This window comes from Piliocolobus tephrosceles, chromosome 14 (genome assembly GCF_002776525.5).
Source record: "Piliocolobus tephrosceles isolate RC106 chromosome 14, ASM277652v3, whole genome shotgun sequence".
Classification (NCBI taxonomy): domain Eukaryota; kingdom Metazoa; phylum Chordata; class Mammalia; order Primates; family Cercopithecidae; genus Piliocolobus; species Piliocolobus tephrosceles.
Genome location: NC_045447.1, coordinates 12,029,176 through 12,054,475, shown reverse-complemented (window position 1 = coordinate 12,054,475; position 25,300 = coordinate 12,029,176). Strand labels below are relative to the sequence as shown.

The 25,300-nt window shown below is 49.6% G+C and overlaps 1 protein-coding gene across 2 annotated transcripts in view; it reads left to right on the top strand.

Annotated features, from left to right (window-relative positions):
• Positions 1-25,300, top strand: part of MVB12B (multivesicular body subunit 12B) — a 171,368-nt gene that overhangs the window by 135,198 nt on the left and 10,870 nt on the right. For both annotated transcript variants that reach the window (XR_004228447.1, XM_031934012.1), the window contains exons 8-9: positions 11,493-11,548; positions 14,084-14,143. Coding sequence is in view for 1 of the 2 variants with exons in the window: in XM_031934012.1 (XP_031789872.1) it covers positions 11,493-11,548; positions 14,084-14,143 (116 nt within the window). In the remaining variant the exon portion in view is untranslated. The remainder of the gene's footprint in view (positions 1-11,492; positions 11,549-14,083; positions 14,144-25,300) is intronic.

Sequence of the window (25,300 nt, the reverse complement as noted above, 5' to 3'; positions counted from 1 at the left end):
GCTTGCCTTCTTCCAGAGGATATGGTCACTACTAGAGGTAACATATCTGCATTGGACCTTGGTTCTGCTTTTTGTTCTGCATCTACAAAGCTCCTTTGGTCTCGAGCTCACTGAGGAGTTTCTGTGTTTGTCACTGTGGGCAGCAGGTGTGTGCACTGACCCAGTGGCCTCTCAACCACCAGGGCACCTTTGTACTCATGTGGAGAAGTATTACTGAGTTGTGTTTTATCTTTACCTTGAGCAAAATGCAGTTGATCCCTACCCCAAGCCATTAAATATTTATAATGTTAAAAAAAGTTTCTTGAATGTCTCTGAGCCTCTCTTTTCTAAACTGTGGAAGAAAGAAAATAATACCTGGATTGCTATGATGTTTAAATTAGATAAAAAACATAAGGCCCTAGGTGCAAACTAACTGCTCAGTAACTGTTAGCTACTAGTATTAGTATTAGTCAGTATTAGTGTTATTACTGCTGTACAGAGGAAAATACCCTTTCGCGGTAGACTCGTTTCTGCCAGCTTTCACGTAAAAACAGGAGTGCAGCCATATTAAATTACATAACCCAGGGGCTGTGAGTCCCAACCCAAAGACATTTGGAGGGACAAAAGCAATGTTTGCTGAGGAGTAACTCATTGGGTACCCCAGACCGTGGCTCTCCCTGGTGTCTGCTATCTCTGGTGTTGCAAGTCAAACTCGACTTGAAAACAAGATCCAAGCTTCTGAGGTTCAGTGAGAATGTTCTTGTTGTGTGTGGAGTTTCTCGCGGGTGTGGTCTGTGGGGCAGCTGCCCTCCCTCTGTGCTCCCATAGCTCTCAGAGAACTGATCTGGACCTGCATGAGGTTCTGCAGCCCAGCACTGCACCCTGGGCCCTGGAGGGAGGGACTGCCCTGAAGGAGGAGGTGGGTGGGCTGGTGGCCCTAGATTCCTCCCAGGACACTGGGAATGCAGAGGGATGAAGCAGGCCCGTCAATTAGAGTCTTCTGTGTAGAGACAGGGAGCCTAGGAGGAGTCGGTGCCGTGTGTGTGTGTGTGTGTGTGTGTGTGTGTGTGTGTGTGTGTGTGTAATATTCAGATTGCTCATGCCAAATAGAACCTCAGAGAACATTCGTTTGTGGTGTGAGGGTACCCCGGTCTGGGGGACCCAGCGAGTCACTCTTTGCAAACATTGCTTCCGTCCCACCAAACATCTTTGGATTGGGTCTCACAGCCTATGGGTTGTGTAATTTAATATGGCTCCACTTATGTTCTTGTGTGAAAGCAGGTAGAAAAAGGTCAACTGTGAAAGGGTATTTTCCTCTGTACAGCAGTAACAACACTAACACTAATATGAACGGCGAACAGTTCCTGAGCAGTTAGTTTGCACCTAGGGCTTAATGTTTTTATCTTGTTTGAATGTCATTGCAGTCCAGGTATTATTATTTTTCTCTTCTACAGCTGAGGAAACAGAGGCTCAGAGACATCAAACACTTGTCCCAAATTACAGAACTAGTTAGAGGTGGGGCCTGGTCTGAACTCATTTCCTGCAGAAACAGTCAGCTGCTTTTGACATAAAACCGCAGCCTTGCCCCCTTTTTCTGAGTGGCTGCTGTGGTCGGGCTGTTCTTTCCCATTGCTGCCTGGTCCCTCAGCGGTGCTGCGGAGTGGGCACGATGATCCTCGTTTGACGGATGAAAATCTGACTTGGAGGTTAAGTGACTTGCCCAAAGCCACACAGCTAACAAGCGCTGGACCCGGCTGAACACTCACACGGGTCCGACTCCGGCGCCTGTACTCCATCCTCCCATGCTGCCTCTCACGCAGGGGACGCGGGAGGCTCCGGCAGTGGCTGATAAATCACTCCTTTTGGCTTATGAATAACGTGGCAAAACAAATTACTTTGGGGATCTAGAAGGAAGTTGTTGGCCCTGTGTAAACTCAATTGGAATGTCACTGAGCAGACAGCTCTGGAGGCATCTACAAATATCTTCCAAGGAATATCCCCAAAGTGAAATCACCAAGAAAGCAAAACAGGCTCCGTGTTTTGGTTTGCAAATGAGTTTTGAGAAATGGCCTTGAGATCTTGAGTTGCTGGCATTTTTCCCATCACAAATTGTGAAGGACTTTTGAAACGCCACAGGAAAGGGGAGAAGAAAGGCTTGGGGTTGCTGACTATTTACAGCTTCAAGCCCCGAGCAGGCACACAGAATTAAAGGCCTCCCACCACTCCAGTTGCATTTAATTTTATTCCGAAAATGACTACCTGCCAATAAGCCTCATTGTTCACCAGCATCTCTGCAAGTACTTTGAGGTACTATTACCTGAGTTCACTTAACACCGCTTGACAACTTTAAGCAGATAACAATTGAGATGCTGGTAATGGAGTCTTTCTTTTTTTTTAATTTTTACATTTTTACCACATGACTTTATGACTCTTTATCAAGCGTGTTGAAATTAATCCATGTGCTGACTGGAGTATTTCCTCATCCCTTCTGTGTACTGACACTTTGGGGAGGGATAAGAGTTGGCAGCTCTGAGCAACTAGGTATTCCGGGGCGATGGGTGGTCCTTAGTCTGGAGCCCTTGGGGGTTGGTCAGTGGTGGGTTTGTGTTGAGCCTGCAGAAGTCTGAGGTGTGTGTGTTTGGAGGGGAGAAACAAGGGATGGCTCTGGAGGACTGCCTTGGCGGGTAAAATTATAGTTCCCATACGAAGGGAGGATGCAGGAGCTATATAATCCCATCTCGTTGCCAGGCAAAGTTCCTACAGATTTCATGGCAGAGCTGTCTGTGCAAGCAGGAATCCAATTTTATGTCCAAACAAATGCAGCATGCGGATTGGACTGACTGCTTCCCCAAGAATAGCAAAGACAGGCGTTCAGGTCAGCTGGCAAAAAAATCCCCAGCACCCCCTTTTTCCTTCTTTGAAATAGGGGGTGGGATTAATACAGTAGCAGATTAGAGCTTTATTTGTTTAAACCTGGCAGAATCTGTAAGCATTCACAGTCCCCTTGACTTGTAGTGCCTGATTGTAAAAAGAACAGTTGAATGAGCTCATTGTTTTCTGGGTTTTTTCTTTAATGTATTTTACAAACACTCTGGTGACAGGCCTGACACGCTGATTTCTATGTACTCGCACTTCAGTTTGGGATTACAGCATTAATAACAGAGTTCCATGCATCATGCCATTTTTAAGCATGATCGTTATGATAAAGGGCATATACTTAATTACAGGCCTGCTTAATTACAGCTCTGTTGAAGCTCGTTTGTTTAGGAGAATGCTAATTGCGCCACAGAGCCAGCGGCACATCCTTGCTTTCATCTGCTGGTCGTAGCTCGATGCTGTGGATCAGCATTTTGTTAAAACTGCCACCAAAAATAAAAATAAAAAAAATTTAAAAACAAGAAGAAGGAAACACTGGTCGGGTACTGAAAGGAAACCTGCCCCAGCACATGACTTTTGGTAAGAGCAGAAGCCACGGTTAGCTGACCAGCCCTCCCTACATGGTGGGTACTTTATCTCTGTTGTCTTATTTCATTTTTCTTCACCCTCACCCGTGGAGACAGCTGTAGTATTATGCCCACCTTACAGACAGGGCAAGTAAGGCTCAGAGAGGTGGGGTGGCCTGTGCACAACTGCACATCTGCACCTCCTGAGCTGCAGCAAAAACTCAGGTCTGCCAAGCTCCAAGCCCCTCCTTCCCTGCCACAGCCCCCCATAGACCCAGTGCAGGTTACACTCTGGGTTTGAATCCTGGCTCCAGCCAAGCCTCATAACTCCTCTAAGCCTTGCAAGTGGTGTATTAGTTCATTCTTGCATTACTATAAAGAAATACCTGAGACTTGGTAATTTATAAGAAAAGAGGTTTAATTGACTCATGGTGTTGTACTTCAGGAAGCATGGCAACATCTGCTTCTGGGGAGCCCTCAGGAAGCTTTCAATCATGGTGGAGGCAAATCCAGAACAGGCTCGTTACATGGCCAGAACAGGAACAAGAAAGCCAGAGGGGAAGGTGCCACACATCTTCAAGCAACCAGATCTCGCGAGGACTCACTCACTATCACGAGGACAGCACCAAGGGGGGATGCTGCTAAGCCATCCACAAGAAATCCTCTCCCCGCATAATTCAGTCATCTCCCGCCAGGCCCCACCTCCAATACCGGGGATTACAACTGAACATGAGATTTGGGTGGGGAAATAGATTCAAACCACATTAAGTGGTAATGTTGAGGCTTGAGTTATTTGATGCATGTTCACCACCTTGTGTGTGGACAGTAAGCATGAATTTGCTTTCCTTTTCTATTTTGTCGAACTGGGCTTGGGGAGAATTTCTCTACCTCCCAGGTTTGTTGGGGGTAGGGGGCTTTGTCATGGCACACTGAGAGCTCTAAGGCCTGGAGAGAGGGCCGCTGTGTACCTGGGTGTCGTCTTTGGCTCTGCCAAGGAAAGGGCAGGTGCTGTCCCTGCATCTGGGCTGTGACTGCAGACTGGTCAGGTAGTGTCGGCAGGAGAAGCCTCGTCCAAGTCCTTAGGCTGCGTGGAAGGGACGGGTCAGGGATGAAAATGTGCATCTCATTCACAGCTCTGTCTCCAGTTCCTCAAACAGCATGTCACCCTGCATGGGACTGAGAAATAGACTAAATGCTAGAACATCACAGTCTCTCTGCTGTAAAAGAATAACAAAGACAAAATGCTGGTTTCAGCTGGGGAAAAAGAAAGGAAGGAAGTAAACGTGGCTCCCCAGGAGAAGCCAGGACAGAGATGATTCATGAACATTCTTTTGGAACGCATGAAGAATGCATGCTGTTGATTTTAAGAATTATGTTTTGCAAACCTCTAGATATTTTAAAATACGAAAAGGCTGCCCAGATGAGAGGAGACGTGGATGTTATGGAATTAAGAGGGGATTTAGCAGTCCCACAGATCAGCTTTCTGCCCAACACACAAATTCCCTCCCTAGCTTCCCAGCAAGTCGCTGTCTGCATCTAGCCCTGTATGCTGTGACCACCATGAAAACATGTGCAGACATTTGATTATGTTCACCTCAAGTCTTCTCTTATCTCAGTCCCCACTTTTGCTGCAGTTCTCATGTGCTAGACACCATACTGGGCTCTGGGGGTGCTGGGCAAGGTGCTAGGATGAACAGAAATGGACAGGATTGTGCCTTCCTGGGCCATTGAACCTGATGGGTGCTTCTCCTTTCCCTCGTGTGGTCTGGCTTCAGGTTCCCTGACCACCCTGGCCTCCTTAAAGGCCCCTGGGATGACCCTCTGGGAAGGTCGTCCTGGCTCTGAGCACCCCACTCAAGCTCCAAGTAGACCAGGGCGAGTGACTCCTCATCCGGGCACCAGGACTGCGGCACTGTAACCTTATGATGCTCCGTTCAAATAGTCAGATCACATCACTGAATTACTCACCTATAGTCAGTCACCTTCTTTCCTGCCTCCTGCTGTTACTCCGCACCTCTTCCATTCCATCCAACAGAGCTGGGTTTCCGGACCTACGCTACGGGACTCTTCGTGGGTCCCTAGTGAACTCCTTCCATTACATTTGGCCCATGATCACAACTTTTTTTGACTTTCTTGGTTGTCACTCTGTTATCTGGTTTATAGACTGCCCACCTCAGCTTCCCATCAGGCATGCATTAGATAAGTATATCCTTTTGTGTCTTCATTTGAGTCATTGATCATGCCCTGGGCACCTTTCCCAGGGGTCGTTCAAGGTTAGCATTGGTCTCTTAATCAGCTTCTTGAATGTGTGATTCAACCAGTTATGGATTCTGCTAACCTCCACAGTAGCCAGCTATATTTATCCATCTTATATACATAGATAACATGAGAAATTTTGTCAGATGCTTTGCTGAAATCCATATTATTTCAGCTTGCCTTAATCTTTGATATACTAGATTTTCTAAAACAAGTGGGATTTGGTGGGCAGATTATCTGCTTAGCAGAGGCTCGCTGGTCCTGGTGGCACTTGCTTCTCTTTGGAGCCTTCCTGTGCTGGTGAGAAGGGCACTGTGAGAGCCCCACTCCTCTCAATTCAGCTGCCACTGTGAGCTTCAGCCCATTGGATCCTATCACTTCCTCTTTCTTTCCTCTGAGTTTGTTAAAATCTGTTTTCTAGGCCATGTGTGGTGGCTCACACCTGTAATCCCAACAGTTTGGGAAGTCAGGCTGGGAAGGTCACTTGAGGCCAGAAGTTCGAGACCAGCCTGGACAGCATAGTGAGACCCCCCCCCCATCTCTACAAAAAATAAAAGTCTGTTTTCTAGAAGAACATAGGGAGCATCTGACTGTGCCCCTCCTTCTATCACAAACTCTCAGACGGTGGTGGTCTGTTCCAAGGCTCCCGTCTCTGTTGCTTTACCAGACAGCTCCTCCTTGCAGGCAGGATTAGGTCCGAGCAGGTCTCCTCATCTCCTCTGCCACTGGTCCAGTCAGGAGCGTGTGGGCCGAGGGGTGCAGTGAGGCTGTGAAAGTCCTGAGGGCCAGCCTTGCTGCTGCCTGTTGCTCCTCAGACATTTCAGGAATGTGTCTTCCTTCCCTCCCAGTGGCTGCTGCGGGGCATCCCGCAATGATCTCACATCTCCTCTTTGCCTCCTCACTAAGGTGTTACCGCTGAGCCTACCTCAGGGCCAGAACGTGCCCTCACCCAGACACCTCAATGCCTTCATGTGGAGCAGGTTGGCCCTGGGCCCCACCAACTCCCCAGGGTGCCCCAGAAGGTCTGGGGCTGGAGGCAGGTGTGGGGAGGGCCTGCAGACAAACAGGAAGTGCCTCTGAGGGACTTCAGGGCCCACTGGGAGGTGGGGTGAGCACCCTGCCCACTCCCTGCAGTCTCTCAGTGGCTAAGGGAGGGCCTTGTCCTAATCATATATGGGTGAGTGTATGCATATACATATGTATACACTTATAATGAAAATATATAATTTATATCTTACATATTCCATATACAAAATATAAATCTATAATCTATGTAAAGGTATATTTTTACATAATATAGATGTAGGCTGTGTGTTAGGCTGTTCTTATGTTGCTATAAAGGAATACCTGAGACTGGGGCATTGATAAAGAACAGAGACTGAATTGGCTCTTGGCCCACAGTTCTGCAGGCTGTGCAGGAATCATGGTACTAGCATCTGCTTCTTGGGAAGCCCCAGGAAGCTTCCAATCACGGTGGAAGGTGAACGGGAAACAGGCATATCACATGGCCAGAGCAGGAGTGAGAGAGAGGGCCAGGGGAGGTGCCACGCACTTAACCAGATCTCGTGAGAATCAGTCACTACTGTGAGAACAGCACCAAGCCATGAGGGATCTGCCTCCATGACCCAAACACCTCCTGCCGGGGCTCATCTCCAACACTGGGGATTACATTTTAACATGAGACTTGTCAGGGACATATATCTAAACTATGTCAATATATATACAAAAAAATGCTATTGTTGATATCTAAGTTTTACAAGTGTATAGTCCATTTTCATACTGCTATGAAGAGATACCTAAGACTGCATAATTTGTAAAGAAAGAGAGGTTTAATGGACTCACAGATCCACATGGCTGGGGAGAGCTCACAATCATGGCAGAAGGCAAAGGAGGAGCAAAGGGATGATTTACATGGCAGCAGGCAAGACAGCATGTGCAGGGGAAACTCCCCTTTATAAAACCATCAGATCTCACGAGACTTATTCACTCTCATGAGAATAGCATGGCGAAAACCCACCCCCATGATTCAATTACCCCCCACTGGGTCCCTCCCACGACTCGTGGGGATTATAGGAGTTGTAATTCAGGATGATATTTGGGTGGGGACACAGCCAAACCATATCCACACGTTACTTTTTTCTCCTTGATTTGTGTTTAAAGCCCTCAACTCAGAGCAGCCAGTCTGGGCAAACCCTTTCTTCCGTATCTCCTGGCTGACTAGCGAGGCAAGAGCGCAGCGTGGCAGGAGGCCTGGCTACTGTGTTCAGAAAGCCAGGCTTACAGGACCACCTGTGTTTCTAGATCCTTCTCTTTCAAAGACATGACCATCAGTTGAAAGGAGAAAGAAACACATGCTCCTTGTGGGAGCAGGGAGAAACTGCTTCGCGGGTGAGGGGGTTGACTTTGGAGCGATGGAAATGTTTTGGAACAAGATGGAGGTGGGGATCGCACACTGTTGTGATGTTCTAAATGCCACTGAATTGTTCACTTTAAAATGGTTAATTTTATATGCATTTTTTAAAACATTTCCCTCCCTGCTTAGATCTTCCCAGTCCCTGGAAGTAATTCCCAGGCTTTTTCCATCCATGGCTTTCATCTCCAACAGCAGCAGGCGGGGGTGGCAGCAAGCAGGGTCCCCAGGTCCTGAGAGAGATTAGGCACTTGCCCCACGCTGGAGCCCCCTACCCAGTTCCCCAGACCCCCGTGCATGGGAACAGCAGCCCTCCCTGTCCAGCACAACCCCTGAGCCCCCAGGCCCTGCCCCTGGACTGGGGACCTGGAATGCAGAGGTGACTCGCACATGCACCTGCCAGAAGAGGAGAGGAGACACAGGCCTGGCCAGACCCCAGGGAGGGCCTCGGGGAAGGCATGCTGCAGGAGAGGCACTCAGAAAACTGGGAAGGACAGCTGGGGTGCAAGCATAGAGGGAGGAAGGGATGGGCAAGCCGGGAAGAGGGTCAGATGCAAGGGGCCAGAGCCTTCAATGCCAGTCGAGAACCCCATCTTGGAAATCCTGCCCTTCTCTGTCCATTGGAGGCACAGACAGTACTGACAGCCTCTGACTAGGGAGGCCTCCCATGGGAGGAGCCCCCCTTCCTCTCTGCCATCCCCAGTACTTCCCATCCCCCTCAGGTCCTGGTGTAATCAGGTCTTCACACAGCACCTTACCACCTTTTTAACACACAGGCTCCCTAGACCTACAGTGACATGTAGATAGAAACAACTGTCACCAGTGAGAGGCAGTTCTTCATCCCCAAATACTAATAAGGTCTTTAAAACATCAGAGGCAGAAAGCCTGGGGAATGAATGGAGAGTGGGTTCTACAGGGGAGCAAGGAAGGCGTGGTCTCCAGCGTGCTGGTGTGTGCAGAGGCTGAGCTTGCTGAGAAACTCCCCCAGCATTTGGTCCTGTGCCTGTGAGCACTCACTATTTCCAGAGCCTGTGCGCAGTACTTGGGCATGCGGGGAGGACTCTGCTGCGGACCCTGCTGTCTGTCTAGCAGGCAAGAGAAGCCGTAGAAGAGGTGGGTGTGTGCAGAGAGCAGGAAGTGTGGACTGTGGCGGGTGAAAACAGTGGGCTTCGGGACTTTACTGGGGAGGTCAAGTAGCCTGTACTATCTAGAGCTTTGGGGCCACTGCTGCCTACCTTTGTGACCCCAGCAAGCACCGACTTCTCAGAGCCTCTGCTTCCCAATCTCTAAAATGATCAGAAGTGTTACGAGTGCCCAGCCCATCTCAGCAGCACTGGGAAGGGCCTGGAAGTCAGGTTGGGCCCACGGTGGCAGGAGCTGGCACACTTCTTGCTGGATATCCGGTGGGACTCTGCCCCTCTCTAGAAGGCTTTGTGGCTCTCCGAGGCTCCTTTATTCACTGTCAAACTTTTTCATCTGTGAAGCAGCACACACGCATAGGTGCTCAGAGTTCACGCACAGGTCTGCATACGGGATGTACTGAACGAGATTGAGGCCTGAATGCGGGACACACTTACTTAATGAGATTGTTTGGGGCCTTCCCCTCACCCCACTTTCTGGGGAAGTGTTGCCTGTTCGGGCCCTTTGTCCCGTCTCTTCCAGCAGCTCACAACAGGTTGCCAGCACCACCTGAAAAGGCCTCTGACCAGGAATGTCTGAGTCCAGCGGCCACACTAGACAGCACCCCTTCTAAGAAAGGAGGGTGCAGGGAATGCAGCGGCTGCCGCCTGTGCTGTGTCTTTTTGTTCCTGCTGACCCAAGAAGGTTTCATTTCTTTCCTTCCCTAAAATAAAGCATGGACAGAGTTCTATGATGTTTTATTTCTGTGTGAACATAGCATGAGCCATTCAGCTTTTCTTGCTGATTGGGAGGATCTGTCCTGGGTTTCTTCTCCTTCTCTTATGTCCTTTCCTCTTGCTTTGTTGCTTTCTGCTTCTACTACTCTTCTCTGTTAGGACTGAGGAAAAAAAATATGACCACTGAAGGTTCCAGAGAAGTCATCATTCCAGGAGACATTGGGGAAAGCAAAGATTGTCGCTCCTGGGAGTGCACTGCCCGATGCTGCCCCCACACTCTACCTGGCTTCCATTCTGCTCACTGCGTTTCTCCCTGAAACCACAATTTACCGCAAAGCCACCACCTCAGGGTGCGGCCACCCCTGACTTTGGGGCTCCGCATCCCTGCACTCATGACCAAGCCCCGCACGACTACGGCTGCATGTTCCCGACTCTTCAGACCTAAGGGAGAAGCTGACACTGGAGAGGCCCCTACCACTGTCCCAGCAGCCACATGCTGCCGTGTTGGCTCTGCGAATGCTGGCGTCACATCTCATCCAGTGTGACCTGTTCCTCAGCGTGGCAGGATTTCCAGGCCTGGTGTGGCACCAGAGTCCTCCTCTCTGAGGCTGTAATTTGTAGAGAAGCGCTCACTTATGGAGGCACACCCTGGGTCACTTTTGTCCGTGTGCTTTAGACAGTGATCCCCTGGGACAGGGTGGAGGGAGGGGCAGCCACAGAAAAGGAACCACAGCCCTGGGCCCCTGGTTTTTCCGTTTGTTGCATCCCTGTTCCATGCCCTTTCTCTTGTGTCCTGTTAAAATTGAGCACACTGGTGAGCCTCAAGTCAGCGCTTGATGCCCTGGGTCTGAGCGACTGAGAGTCAGCGACAGCCACTTTCGCCCCCACCTGCCAAGCACCCGCACTGTGCCAGCGCTGGCCAGGAGCCCCACCCACTCCACTTCTGATGCACAGGCACCTCGTCATGTAGGCAGTGCCGTCTTTTTAAATGTAACTTCAGTTTTTCATCTTTTAACTTCAGTTGCTCATCTGCAGTCACCAGCTGAGATTTGAACCCAGCCAATCTGACTCCTGAGCTCCTCTTTCCTCCTACTTAGACTTTTCCCCTGAGCCCAACAGCACCTTAGAGCATGTCTAATGCACGTGCTTACTGCCTTCGTCTCAGTGCAGCCTGTCCCCACCAGCTGTGTCACCTTCATCCGGCTATCAGCCCCTGGTGACTCTCCTGTTACAGATCAGAGACCAGACTCCAGGGGTGGAGAGTGGGGGTTCTAGACCAGCCCCTCTCTGCTCCTAGAGCTCTTGTCTGCACAACTGCCTGGTGCTCAGGGGATGACAAGGCGCCTGCCTCTCTCAGCAGGTTGTGTGTCCTGGCAACAAGGGTGGGACCTATCCTTTTTCATAGCTCCTGCACCCCTGTGCTAGGTGTCACCTGGCTCCATCCAGTGACGGATTCAGATTCTCTGTTTCGACATCTTGGGTTGCTGGACAACTAAAAGCCATCTTCAGTACCTTTAATGCCATCTTTTTTTTTTTCTTCTTTTGCAGCAATGGATGGTGTGCCTTTTATGATTTCAGAGAAGTTTTCTTGTGTTCCAGAAAGTGTAAGTTTTATGCACGATCGCCCTTCCCCTCTGCCACCCCCAGCCTGAGGTCCTTCCATCCTGATTTACACGACATGCAGGGCTCTTCTGGTGGCACTCATGCTCCTTCCCCCACCAGAATCTTGTCTGCCTGCATGTCCTCTCTCTCGCTGGAAGCTGAAACCCACAACCCGGTGACAGGAACTCCTGAGGTTGGGGGTGGGTCGTGTGCATCTCTGGCCCTATCAGCCAGTGCCCCATGTAGTAGATGTTGGAGAAATGAAGAAAACAACAGCTGGGGGATGGGAAAGTAGCAAGAGTCTGTCAGACAAGCTCAGGTGCACCGAGCCTTTGCCATGCCGCACATGATTAACCTGAGCTGAGCTTCCCTGGTTGTGAATGTTCTTTGTCTCCCAAGTCCAACTTAGTAAGTTTTGTTCTTTGTTATTTAAGGATGACAGTTTCCTGTAGAAAGGAGGCTGCCTCATTTTCCCATTGTCATTGCTGCATTCTGCACTCTGACATGGGGGCTGCCACGCAAATGTGGTGCCTCTAGCTGTGGTCTCCTGCCCACGCCAGGCCACCATGGACCTCACCATCCACATCAGCACTCTCACGCAGGCCAGGCCCACGCCATCTTTATCAAAGGGACCGAGTGAGCTGGCCGGAACCAAAGGCCAACTTCAGACCGTGAGGGGCGGCCACCCTGCATGGCAGTGGGGTCTCTGCCTCTCACTGCTAGGGTCAGCCCTCCGATGACGCCAGCCCCCAAGCTGGCAGTGGCCCCCTCCCAGCTGCACAGGCTTGGCCCACGCTGGCTCAACAAACCCGTTTCTGGTTTTGATCCTTTCTGCAGAAGTTGGCCTTGAGTAGCTAATAAACATGAAGTCCCCAGCTTGGGCACAGCTAAAGAATCCTTCAGTGTTTTTCTTGGATCCAGCTTAAAACCACCCGGCTTGCGATTTGACCTGCTCTGTAGTTTCCATTTTCGTGAAATAGAATAGGCCTCCTCTGAACCCGTCTGGTAAGCAGCTTAATCTTGAAAAATGCTCGTGACGTGACATGCGGAGCTCTAGTAACTTCAGCGGACTCCACAGGGCCGCGTTGCCATGGCGACGCTGGCGCCTCTCCCGCCGTTCCCTGGGAGAGGCTGCTCTGTCCTGCTCACCAGCTCCAGTTGGGAGAATTTAGTGGGGTGGTTAGAGCCTAATGACACAGCAGCTGCACCTCTGCTGGGTCCCGGGCAGCATAGGCAGGCGGCTCCGCTCTAGCGCCCCTCGGGCTGGCAGCACAGAGAGCACCACACTGTTCCGTGGCTACCGGCAGAGCAGCCGCCAGCGAAATGTGTGGCTCGGTGGCCCCGTCCCAAGATCGCCCTCGCGAATGTGCTGCTGCCACCTCGGCCAGGGCTCCAAGGCCACACAGCCAGGCCCGGTGCCCTGCGCTCCCTGCTCTTCTCAATGCAGTGCCCCGCAGCCCCGCCAGGGGGCTGTCGCTTTGAATGGACGAGGGAATGAGGAAGGGATTTAACCCGCAGCTGCATCTCCAGGAGGCGCTGAGACCGGTTTTGAGTCTGGGTCCTGGGACTCCAGAGCCGGCCTCGCAGGAGACCCCCGCTGGCTTCGCAGAGGCTCCAGCTCCACTCCCACCCCTGGGCTATCGCCCTTCAGGACCATGAGAGCCCTGGGGTTCTGTCGAAGGCCGTCAGGTTTAGCCTGGGCCCGAGGAGGCTGGGCCAGGGACCGCTCTGGGGAACACAGAACACTTATGTGCCCAGCAGGGACTCAGACCAGGAGCCACATGGACTGGACACCCTCGGCCCTCCGAGCCTCTGAGTCCAGGCTTCTGTGGGCCTCCAGCTCACTCACTGCCATGTGTATTTGATTTTTCATGCTGTCTGTTGAAAAGCCAGCATTTTTTTAAGTCTCCAATCTTCATGAAATTATAAAAACTCTCATTAAAATGCAACGTTATCATTTTTTACTACATTGATTTCTCAAATGATAATTGATGGCCAGTTGTTTCATTTACCTGGCATTTCCAAAGACCTGGAATCTCCCCAGCTCCTGCCCTGGATTCCCCCTGAGGAACTGTTCCTCCCTGGAGTTCCTTAAACCTCCTGCCTTACCCAGACACAGTGGCTGGGTGGCCTCCGGAGAGAGCTTGGGCACCTCCAGTTTACAGCTGCAGCGAGAAAGAGCAAATCTTGCCTTCGTGTTCCGCTGGCAGGGGGAGAAGAGAGGTGAAGCAGGGCAGCCATGGTCAGTCCTCCAGGAGACCTGGACCCCTGTGAGTGCCACAGACCACAACTAGGCAGAGATCCCGCAGCACAGGGGCTGGCGCCTTGAGGGCCACATTCCTGCAGCAGGCTGTATTGTCACTTCTGCCACCCCCACCCATGACCGAGAATCCCACTGACTCTCTTCCTGTGGAAAGTGGGTGGAGAAACGCTAGATCACACCATGGCTTGAGACGTTACCATTGTCATGCATAAAAGTAAGTGTGGGAAGAGCATTTTTCAGCCATTTAAAAGGGCGACTTCATCTGTATTTTCAGATGCAGCCTTTTGATCTCCTGGGAATCACCATCAAATCTCTAGCAGAAATCGAAAAAGAGGTAAGCAAACCGTCAGGGGAGGGGAGGGCAGGCCTGGGCCATCGCCTGCACACTGGCATCTCTCGTGTTCCCCTAGGGACCCACTCCAGGAGAGGGACAGGTGGAGGTGTTCCTTTCTTCTGAGAAAAACACTTTCATTTCACCCAAATGTGTTCCTTAGATAAAGTAACTCGATTCTAATGTATCTCCTACTTCCAGTCAAATATGACCCACATCTTGTCTTCTCTAAGTCAGAAGGTTTTACATGACAGACGGAGCCTCAGTTCTCCTTTTTTAAAGGAAGTGTCAGCTTTGGGAAGGTGGAGGTTAGAAGACAGGCACCAGGTTGACTTTTCTTCCTCCATTTGTTTTGTTTTATTATTTGCCACCAGGAGGAGTTTGGGGAAATGACCGAGCCTCTCCACGATTTAGGGGCAGGTCAGGGAACCTTCCACTGTGCTTCATAAGCTGGAACGCATCTGGCAGCCTGGTTTCAAACAGTTTGCACATTTTCCTAATAAGAAAGAAACCCAGGACTGGTATGCGGATGATAACTCTGAGGAAAGGGGGTTGAGTCAGACCACCAGGGCCCTCCTGTTTCCTTAAGACAGCACAGGGTGTGTGGCTTCTCTTCTGTAGAGCGGGTTGTTAAGCAGTCACACGCCACAGCCAGCTCTCCTCCGAGAGGAACATTCATCTCCAAGATGGAAATGGTAGAACCATTTCAATATTCTCCATTCCTTGGGGTTTTCTCTCGTGTACCCAGCTAGCAGAAGCCGGTTGCATTATTGAAAGATGGCTGAAATCAAGCAAAATTGAATCAATGTAGTACAACAAATTTCTAAACCTGTCATAGCAAAAACAAGACAAAAAAGTCCCCCTTTGTCTTTGATTTTCAGTAAATCATAAAAACCAACCTGATTGTCATATATAGATTTTTCTTTTTTTGATAACTCAGGGAAAAAAAAGGCTGGCTAGGACATTAGAAACATAGGCGTGCATAAAATTTCACGCCTGCCCCTCTCAAAGCAAGGGAGCTGTGGGTGGCCGTGAGGTCCACCTACTTATGGACGCCCCATTTGCGCAGGACCCTGCCCAAGGGATGTGGGTAAGGCCTCAGAGGGGCTGCAGCTGCCACAGGTGGTCACCAGGGCAGAGGTTACACTGACATACCTCCAGACCAGCCCCACTCCACCGTGGACGGGGGCAAGTCCCATCCCCGCTGTTTACCCTGGGATCACAGCAGAGCCTGTCTCATGCGGTGGTTTGTGATGCCAAATGGGTATAGGTGGGACGTGCCAACAGCAAGGGCCCCAGCATCGGGCCATCTCCCCTCCCATTCTGCACCGGCCTGCCTGTGGGCCTAACAGTGGCACTGTTTAAGCACCTGCTGTGTGCTCAGCGTAGGGCCTGAGGCTTTCCATACATGATCACTGGTTCCTACCCCAGGCCTCATTCCTCCCTGTGTCATGGGGAGAAATGGAGACTCCCAGAGCTGGAGTAACTGGCCCAAGACAAGATGGAGACCCAGTGCGTCGTGCTCCAAATCCCCTCCACTGTGACGGAAAGTGACCTTCTCCTCTGTGTCCTTCCAAGGGGGTGCTCTAGGCTGGTGGGAAAAATGGGGCCTAGGAGGCCAGTCAGCCTAGTTCCTGACCCTGGTTGGGCCTTTGAGGTACTGGGGTGGGGTGAAGTGGGTGAGGGTCCCAGTGTGGGGCCCAGGGCGTGTGGTGGGAACCCTGTAAACCTTATTCTCTTCCCCACTCTAAGGACTGAAATCTGTGATTCATTACAATGCAGTGTCTCAATGTCAGGCGCTGCGAGTCACCGTGTGGCCACCCCTAGGAGGTGCAGAGCCAGGGTGGGGACACACCCCAGAGTCAGTGCCTGGCTAGAATTTCAGATCTTCCGCTGACTTTTCTGAGCCAACATTTCTTTTTCTGCACAATCAGGATAGTAATAGTGCTTAGTCCAGAGTCTATGTGGATTTAACTGCAAAGGTCCAGTGAATGGCCTGGACCAGTGCCTGCCTCGGTGGCTGCTGGCTGCCACCATTATCACAGCCACCACTGTCACCATCATTACCATTCTCCTTGTCCCCAGAGAAGGGCATGAGTCGGCACAGGCCCACCCGTTCCGCTGTCCCACTGCTCTGTTGCTGGGGCCGAAAGTGCCATCCCTATGGACCAAAGCCAGCTGTATTTCTTGGTTTTAGCGACGGGTTTAAAACAAAAACAGGTCTGGGCCAGGTGTGGTGGCTCACACCTGTAATCCCAGCACTTTGGAAGGCTGAGGCAGGCAGATCACCTGAGGTCAGGAGTTTGAGACCAGCCCGGCCAACGTGGTAAAACCTCGTCTCTACTAAAAATACAAAAAAAAAGCCGGGCGTGCATGGTAGAGCACATCTGTAGTCCCAGCTACTCAGGAGGCTGAAGCAGAGGAATCCCTTGAGCCCAGGATGCAGAGGTTGCAGTGAGCTGGGATTGCACCATTGCACTCCAACCTGAGCGACAGAGTGAGACTCCGTCTCAAAAAAAAAAATAACAAAACAGGTCTGTATTTGCTATTAAAGTAAATTAAAGTCGATGTAAAGAAACGTGGGGAGTGGGGAGAGGTTAGAACCTTAAAACAGGGTAGAAAGCCATAACAAGTATCGCCGCAGTCGAGAGCACCACAGAGTTTTTCATTTAACTTTTCTGAGGAGTTAAAAGTTCCTTATACCACCCATTCACGTGCACAGCCATTCGTGTAATGTTGATGTCCACAGTCTGGCCAGCTGGCTCCTTCTGCAGCCGTGGCAGAGGCTTTTCTCCATAAATAAACCTGAAGTTGCTTCTTTTAGCCACTGAACTCGGCATTGCTCGTGGGAGTTGGGGGCTCAAGGAGAAGTGGTGCCCGGAACCAAGTGACTGGCTGTCACTCTTGGGCTCTGCAAGTTTGGCCCTGGAGTGGGCTGAGTGTCCCCTGGGTCGGGATGAATTTGATTTTGTGCCTTTCATTTATAACAGGTCTGGCTGCCCTTGGTGAGGAGCCTGGGGGTAGAGAAGTCTCTGCTCAGAAATTTGCTTTGCTCACTGTAAACCTTGGTGTATTATACCATTAAATTAAAAAAAAAAAAAATAGAGTAAATACAAGTAGGAGACTGCTTTCAGGTTCAGGGGCACAGACCTTTGACCACACTCCCACTCATCCAGAACAGCTCCCCAGGCTCACCCGGGATTCCCAAACAGGGTGGCGAGCCTGGCCTCCAGGGAGAGGCTGCTCTGTACCGAGCAGGTGCTGCCCTTCACGATCCCTCTGCACCCCGTGGGAGGAAGTGGGGTCCACCCGTTTACAGAAGTCTGGACCCAAGAAGTTAAGTGACTGGCCAGCCTCCCACAGCAGCAACCCAGAGCTGAGCAGTGGGGCTGAGTGTGACCTGGCTGAATACATGACCGTCTTTATCTACTACACAGTGGTCCCAACTTGAAGGGAAATAGAGGTGTGAGCCCTGAGGCAGCACTGTCCTGTCCTCCCAGAACTGCGGCCAGTGTCCCTCCTGCCAGTGTTAACTGTCCTCACCATGCCCTGCCTGGGGAATGTTTCTGAATTGAAGCCCAAACACAGTTGCCACCATTCAGCTTCAGGGACGGTCACCCTCCAACAAACCATGTGACCCCGTGCACTCTGAGCATGGAGGTTAGGAACATGGGCAGCCAAAAGGAGCTTCCCAGAGCCAGCCAAGCAGAGTTGCCCCCACCCCTACAAGGACACAGATGGTCTGGCCCAGTAGCTGCCCAGCACTGATTGACAAATGGGGTATCACCTGGTTAGGGGTGGGCAGTGTCCCTCAGCCCCCAGCATCCCGAGGGGCCCCAGGGAGCATGTGCTGCTGGGCCCGCACAGCCAGGCTGCCCTGGAGAACTGGAAGGGGAGAGCCCATTCAGATGCCGGTGTCTGCAGGGACCCTCGTGGGCTGTGTAGACAGTGGGCAGGACACAGTCTCCCAGTGTGGATGCTTGGGGTAGGGGACAAATCTGCCGTATAGGTTTAGCTCTGGGAGAAGTTCCCAGGTCCCGTCACCCCCAAAGTGGAGCACAGGCCTGCTCATCCCAGCCCAGCACGCGGCATGGCGCAGTGATCAGGGCACCCGGCAGCTGGTGGAGCGTGGTTAGAGGTGGCTGCTCTGCTCTTCACCAGGGTCTCCCCAGGAGTCGTGGTACCTGATGCACTTGGGTGAAATTTCACCAAAAACGCCCAAGGACGGTCATGTTTTAAAGTTAGAATCAATATATGCGCCATGAAGCAAATTTTGAAAAAAAGGATTTTTTGAAAGACAAAAAAAACCTTTCATGATTCGGACTTGCTCCGTGTTGGCATCGGTGGCTGAAAGTGAAGGAAGCCATAATTCATAGAGAAATTCCAACTCAAACGCCGTCACCCTGCTGGCTCCCCGTGACAGAGCAGCGGCCTCCCGCCTGGCCGTCTTCCGGCAGCCCTGTGCTCCTGCCACCTCTGTCACCTCGCACCCAGAGCAGGGGCTTTGCCGTCCTCCCAGGGCCTGCATACATGAGTCCCAGGCATGAGGAAGTGAATTTTTACCTCATCTTCTCTCAGCCAGGGAGGTGACCAGGGGCTAGTCAGTACCAGCCTCGTGGCCACTGTGGGCAGTTTTCTGGTCCTGGCCCCACCTGTCCATGCCTCGTCCCCTCCCCTCCAGTTTAGCTCTGCAGGAGGGCAGTGGGTGACCCGGTGGGGCTGTTGTCCCCGTGAAGCCCTTACTGTTCTCCAGACAAAAGGCTGTCTGTGTCCCAGAGCCTGGGAAGTGTAATTTCGCAGCCAGCGCCCATGATGAAGCATCTTCTCTGGGTGTGAGGAGATGGGCGTATAAATATTCTCTGTCTCTGCCGCTCTTTATTTCCCTGGTAAGCAGTTGCCCCATTTCTCCAGCTGATGGATTCCCCATCGCAATCAGGGTGGGAGCTGCCTGGCTCTGCAGTCCAGGCAGCAGCTTCTAAAATAATCCTCATGTCTTGGTTACCTGTGTATCCTCCCTCCCCGCCCGCGGTCCCGCCCTGGCATCCCTGGAAGACCTCACCATCCCGGCCAGGAGGCAGCAGCGTTGGGTGTAGGTTTCAGGCTGTGTGCGTAACTAACTACCTGCAAGCCTTGTGAGAACAGGAGTGAACCTTTCCTGCAGTGACAGGGCACCGGGCAGTGGAGAAGTCCGGAGCGACTTCCAGCCCCATGTGGAGCCGTTTCTACCAGCTGCCGACCTCAGCAGAAACCACAGTGATCCCCATTCCCTTCCGGGGGTGCCACCATCAAAACTGTGGCAGAGGAAGCACTCATTAGCCTGCTGCACTCCTGGTGGAGCAACAGCCTCCATTTTCATTCGACTTTAAAGCCGAAAGATGAGGGAGGGTCTCATTAGTAAAGGGACACTCTAATATTAATCACCCCTTTAAAATTGACAAGGGAGGCAGTTCATTTAACCACTTAATTGCTGCAGGTTTTTATGGGCTGCTGTTTGCAGACATATTTAATGAAGAAGTTATAAATCTAAGGGAGCTTACAATTTTAATTTTATACCTAAATATTTTCCTTGTTCTCATGTTTGTAGTCAATCCTCAAGAGTGTAGTCACGTGGAATGTTCTTTAAATGAACATATTTGCTAACTGGCGTGATTTCAGTTTTTAAAACATTGGTTCCAGCAATTAGGCATTTTTTTCAGTTCCCAAATGACTAGAGAAATTCGTCTTGATTATAATTGCTCTTAGCCACGCATATCTAATTTGTGTCTTTTTAAGTGTTAATTAGTAAACAGTTTGAGCTGACATCTTTATGTGTTTGTGCGTTGAAAAATGGGGCTTATTGCTTATTTAGCTTGGGGCCGATTCCACTAGTATTTACGTCACGACATTGAGGTGGAATTAACGAAAATGCATTTGGCAGCATGAGGTAAAAAGGATTTTTGAATTCAACTTTTAGATGTCCGCATTGCGTGGGCTTCTGTGGGTCTCTTCAAATATACGAGGTTAGTGTAGATTTGGGACCTATGTCCCACAGGAATAAAGTGAGGCAGATTTTTGTATCAGTAATGAAATGGCAGCGTCCCAATTTTATAAAAGCAAAATGTGCCTTTTCCCGCACAATTGTTCATTCTTTCTACTTTTGGAAAGCTTTCCTGGTGCTTATTAAATGTTGAAGAATTTTGTGGCGCGAACTGGTGCAGCCTGAAAAATGTGTGGTCCCTTTGCACCATCTAGTGGTAGAATCTTAAACTGCAGCAGGAAATAAGGGGCCTTTTCTCTGCCTATGAGATTCAACATTTCACACCACCCAGAATCCTTGTTATGTATTTATTTTTCAGTTAGGAAGCTGAAATGTTTGGGGAAATAAATCTGCCTACCTCAGATATTCAAAGTTATGTAAATAAACAGAAGCCAACCAGTTCTGCTCCTTTTTTTAAATATATTGCTAAAAGACGCAAAACTGTCACCCAAATTCCTACAGGGCTGTCCCACTGAGCTGAGCTAATTCCAGCCCAAAACAAAGAAACGTAACGAATGAGTTAAGTAGATGGCCTTGCAGAAATCATGAGAGAAGTCTGAGGCTTCTTTTCAATACAGGATATAGCTTGGGACCACCGCTTCATAGACTCTACCAGCATGTGACCACAGTGTAGGAACCAGTTTTATGCCACAGACAAGATTAATTCTCTTCCCATAAATTGTGGAGGTTCTTTTGGGCAGTTTATCATTCTAAGCAGCTCCCCTGCCGATCAAAATTGATTTTTTAAATATTTAGTGTTTTCCTGAGTACCAAGGTTGTCCATGTTTATAAAAATGCAAACATTACAGGAACATGTAAAAGGTGAACCTCCCCCTCCGTCCACTCCTGGGGCACATGCACGCACGCACACACACACGCGCGCACACACGCACGCATGCACGCGCGCACACACACGTTCAGCAAGCTCATGCAGTACTGCCGGCCGCGACCTGGCACTGCACTATATAGTATGTCTTACATGTCTTTGCATATTCCTTTACAGATCAGCCTTACTCTTTTTAATGACTACATGTTGTTCCCTTTTATGATTATGCCATAATTTATCTAACCAATCCACTATCGACTGACTTTTGAGGTGTTTCCAATTATTCACTATTACGCCGCTGCAATAGATTTCCTTGTACACGTGCCCTGGCTCCCCTGGGTCTTTCCCTGGAAGAGGATGCATGTTACCATTTGCCTTTCAAACAGGATGGGGCTATTGGAAGTCCCGCAGTGGTGCCTGAGGGAACCTTTCCTCACATCCTTATTCCAGCTAAGACTCACTGGGACCTTCATGTGCCCCTCCATTTAATTAATAATCTTTGCTTATTTTGGCCAGGTGCAGTGGCTCACGCATATAATCCTCACACTTTGGGAGGCCAAGGTGAGAGGATCACTTAGGTCCAGGAGTTTGAAACCAACCTGGATGATCCCATCGCTACAAAAATTAAAAAGTTATCCAGGCACAGTGGCTCATGCCTTTATTCCCAGCTACTCAGGAGCAGGCTGATGTGGGAGGATCACTTGAGCCCAGGAAGTCGAGGCTGCAGTGAGCTATCATCGTGCCACTGCACTCCAGCCTGGGTGACAGAGAGAGACCATGTCTCTTAAAACAAGCAAACAGAAAAAATCTTTGACTATTCTTCAAGTTGAACAACTTTTGAGATGCTTATGAGCCACCGTGTTCTCACGTGAGCCTCTTCTGCTTGCTGTCTGCTCAGTTGTTTTCTATCAGCTTCTGTAGCTTTTGCATTGATTTTCAAGAGCTCTTTATGTTTTAAAGGCAGCAAACTTTTCTCTATAAGTTCAAATACACATGCTTTAATCACTGTCTTTTCACCTTGTAAATGATGTGTGTATTCTGCTATACAAAAGTTTCAAAATGTTCATGGGCAATATTCTCTTCGTTTATTTGGGCTTTGTGTTGTAGAAGATTATAAAAACATGCACCCCTATTTTCCCTTATTATTTTACATATTAAAATATTAAATACTTTTCCACTACTTAATCCATCTGAAATATATTAGAAGGTAAGACCTACAGAGAGCTTTATTTTACCCTAAAACATTGGCTGGTTTTGTCAATATTGGCGATCTTTCTTTGACTCTTAAATGCTACTTTTATCATATATAAGTGGAACAGTGGATGTTTTTCTTGATTCCGTTCTGCTCCATTATTCTATTTTTACATTATTACCACACTATTTTGAATCTTACAGCTTTATAGTAAGTTTTAATATAGGGTAGGGTTGGTCCTCTCTTTTTTCCCCCAGAATTTTACTGATTTTATTCACAGGACTATTCTTCCGGTTGAACTGTAGAATCCTGCGGGGGATGGAAGTTGCAGAAAGCCCACTCTAGATTTTTATTGGAACTGCATTGAGCACGTGGTTGAATAGAATAGTAATTGGAATCTTAGATCAAGCGTCTCTCAATCCAGAAACAGAGGATGCCTCTTGTTAGCCCAGGTCTTGGTCCTTTCTCTTTAGGTCATTCCTAGCTGCTTTATGTCTTTGTGGTTCTTGTGAACGAGGTATTTTTTCTCATTCTATTTTCTATCACTTGTAAGTCAAGAAACCATTGACTTTTGTGTATTATTTCTGGAACTAGATATCCCTCTGGCTTCTTTTACTGTTTCTGATGGCTTTCCAGCTGCGTTTCATCGGTTCCCCAGGCAAGCAGTTACATTGCCAGCGAATGCTAAGGCCTCCATCCTGGCAAGGTTGTTCCTCTTCCTGTGTGCCATTGTCCAACACCTCGGCAGGGACTTGCAGGTCCCTAGGCCTCCTTGTGTCATCCATATTTTTAATGGAAGTTTGTAGTTTCATATTAAACCATAGTGCTGCGTTTTGACTTGCTATTTATAGACATTGTCTTTTTTTTTTTTTTTTTTTTTGTTAAAGCGTTAGCCATCTATTTCTATTTTCCTAAATGTTTTTATCAGAAATGGATGGTGGCTTTTGACAATTGTCTTTTAATCATCCATTGAGATATTTTTTTCTCCCCAGGCATATTAATACGGTGGATTGTATAAATAGAGTTCCTAATTCTGAGAGTCTTGGAAGCCCCCTCCCCCACTGCCCTTTTGGGTCTTGTCAGCAGCCAGTGTCATCCTAGCAGCCGCCACCACCACACAGCTTGTTCCCGTGGTGGCCCAAGGCATTCATCATATGAATAAGAGAAGCAGGCTAAGCCTGCAGAAATAAAGTGAAGCAGAGGTGATGTTTGCCAGGCAGAACCACCTGCCCTGGTTACCGCTGTGAGTCATACCCGCTCATGCAGAATTGAAGTCAAGGTGAACATCTCACCTTTTGCAAGTCCTTCAGAGGAAGATTTTCCTGCCCTTTTCTTATGGTTTCTGGGAACTTTTGCACCTCTAGTGTTAGGTAAAGTAATGCCTGCTAAGATGAACAAGTGAAAGGCTACTTAGCATGTGTGTAAAAATAAGCATCAAGACAAAGGGTGGGGAGGGCACCTTCCCAGAGCACCTCACGGCTCTCATTCTCCACCCAGTAACCAGTACTGGCAATCAGTGTGGTTTTAAATCTCTTCTACAAACAATCTAGAAGAGGAGAAATAGGGCGACTCGCTTTTTAGGTGGTATTCAGGTGAATTCTAAAATGCTGACTCAGTGACCAGGAAGCCCCCCCAGGGTTGTTTGCAGACACCGAAATAGCATTTAGGCTGGGCCTGGTGGCTCACACCTGTAATCCCAGCCCTTTGCCAGACCAAGATGGGTGGATCACTGGAGCCCACCGATCTTGAGAGTCTGAGTTTGAGATCAGCCTGGACAACATGGTAAAACCCCATCTCTACAAAAAATACACAAATTAGCCAGGTGTGATGGTGCATGCCTGTGATCCCAGCTACTGGGGAGGCCAAGGTATGAGGATCACTTGAGCCCAGGAGGTCAAGGCTGCAGTGAGCTGAGATCGAGCCACTGCACTCCAGCCTGAGTAACAGAGTGAGATCCTGTCTCAAAAAAAAAAAAAAAAGAAAGAAAGAAAGAGGGAGAGAAGAAAAGAAAAGAAAAGAAAAAAAGAGAAGAGAAGGGAAATGGCATTTATTCAGTGGCCAGGGCATCTGCACAGCCCCGCCCAGAGCCCCCACCCAGAGCAGCACAGCTGGACATGCAGGTGCCACAGGGAGCGAGGGGTTGGGGAGAGCAAAGCAAGAGCAAGGCATGTTTTTGTCTTTGTTCATCATGCAGCCATCTTCATTTCCACCACAAAATGTGCTTTCTCCCATGTTTTTAAAATACATAGTTTTCTCAATCTATCTTTCCTTTTCCTACTTTTAATAGTCACAGGTACGAGAAACATTTTGCTTTCTTGCTTGCTGTGCCCGCATCATCCTATACATGCACATGCAAGACACAGTCACGGTGGTGAGATGGCAGTGGACAGTCTTCCCAGCTGGGCGCTTTGTAGGGAGTGCTGGGGACTGGCAAACTGGAGAGCACAGGCCTCTGGAAAGAAGGCCACCTCCACCCACCACCCACCTGTGAGACTGAGGGTTTACTGGGTGAGAATGAGGGTCTGGAATTGTCAAATCTCCGTATGTTTTTTTCAATAACATCTAGATAAATATTGGCATCCTATGCAAAGTCTTTCCACTTTTCAATGTTTATGACTATTGTGAAACACCACACAGGCCAGCACCGTGTGAAGCTGCAGCTCGTACACTGCCTGCAGAGAGAAACAGACCAAATCACTAGACTTAGACTCAGTTTCATCATCCACAGGCATGACGTGCTGCGTGGACAGGCCCTGGGCTTGGTACTTGATGTGCATGAGTGACTGTACCATGGGATGGGCTGACATTCAGTCATGCCCAGAAGCCCCAGGCTGGGCCAGCACAGTGCTGCTGACACAAGGACTAAAAACCAGGATGACCCTCTACCTGCCCAAGAACTGAGCCCCTAAACTAGCTGCTTTCTCTCCTTTGCGTTGAGCTATGCCCAGAGCCTGATGTGTCTCTTCACTCACCATCGACTTGTCCATCCACCCACCCACTTACCCACCCATCCATCCACCTACCCACCCATCCATCCATGTACCTACCCATCCACCCATCCATCTACCTACCCCTCCATCTGCCTACTCATCCACCCATCCATCCACCTGCCCATCCACCCATCCA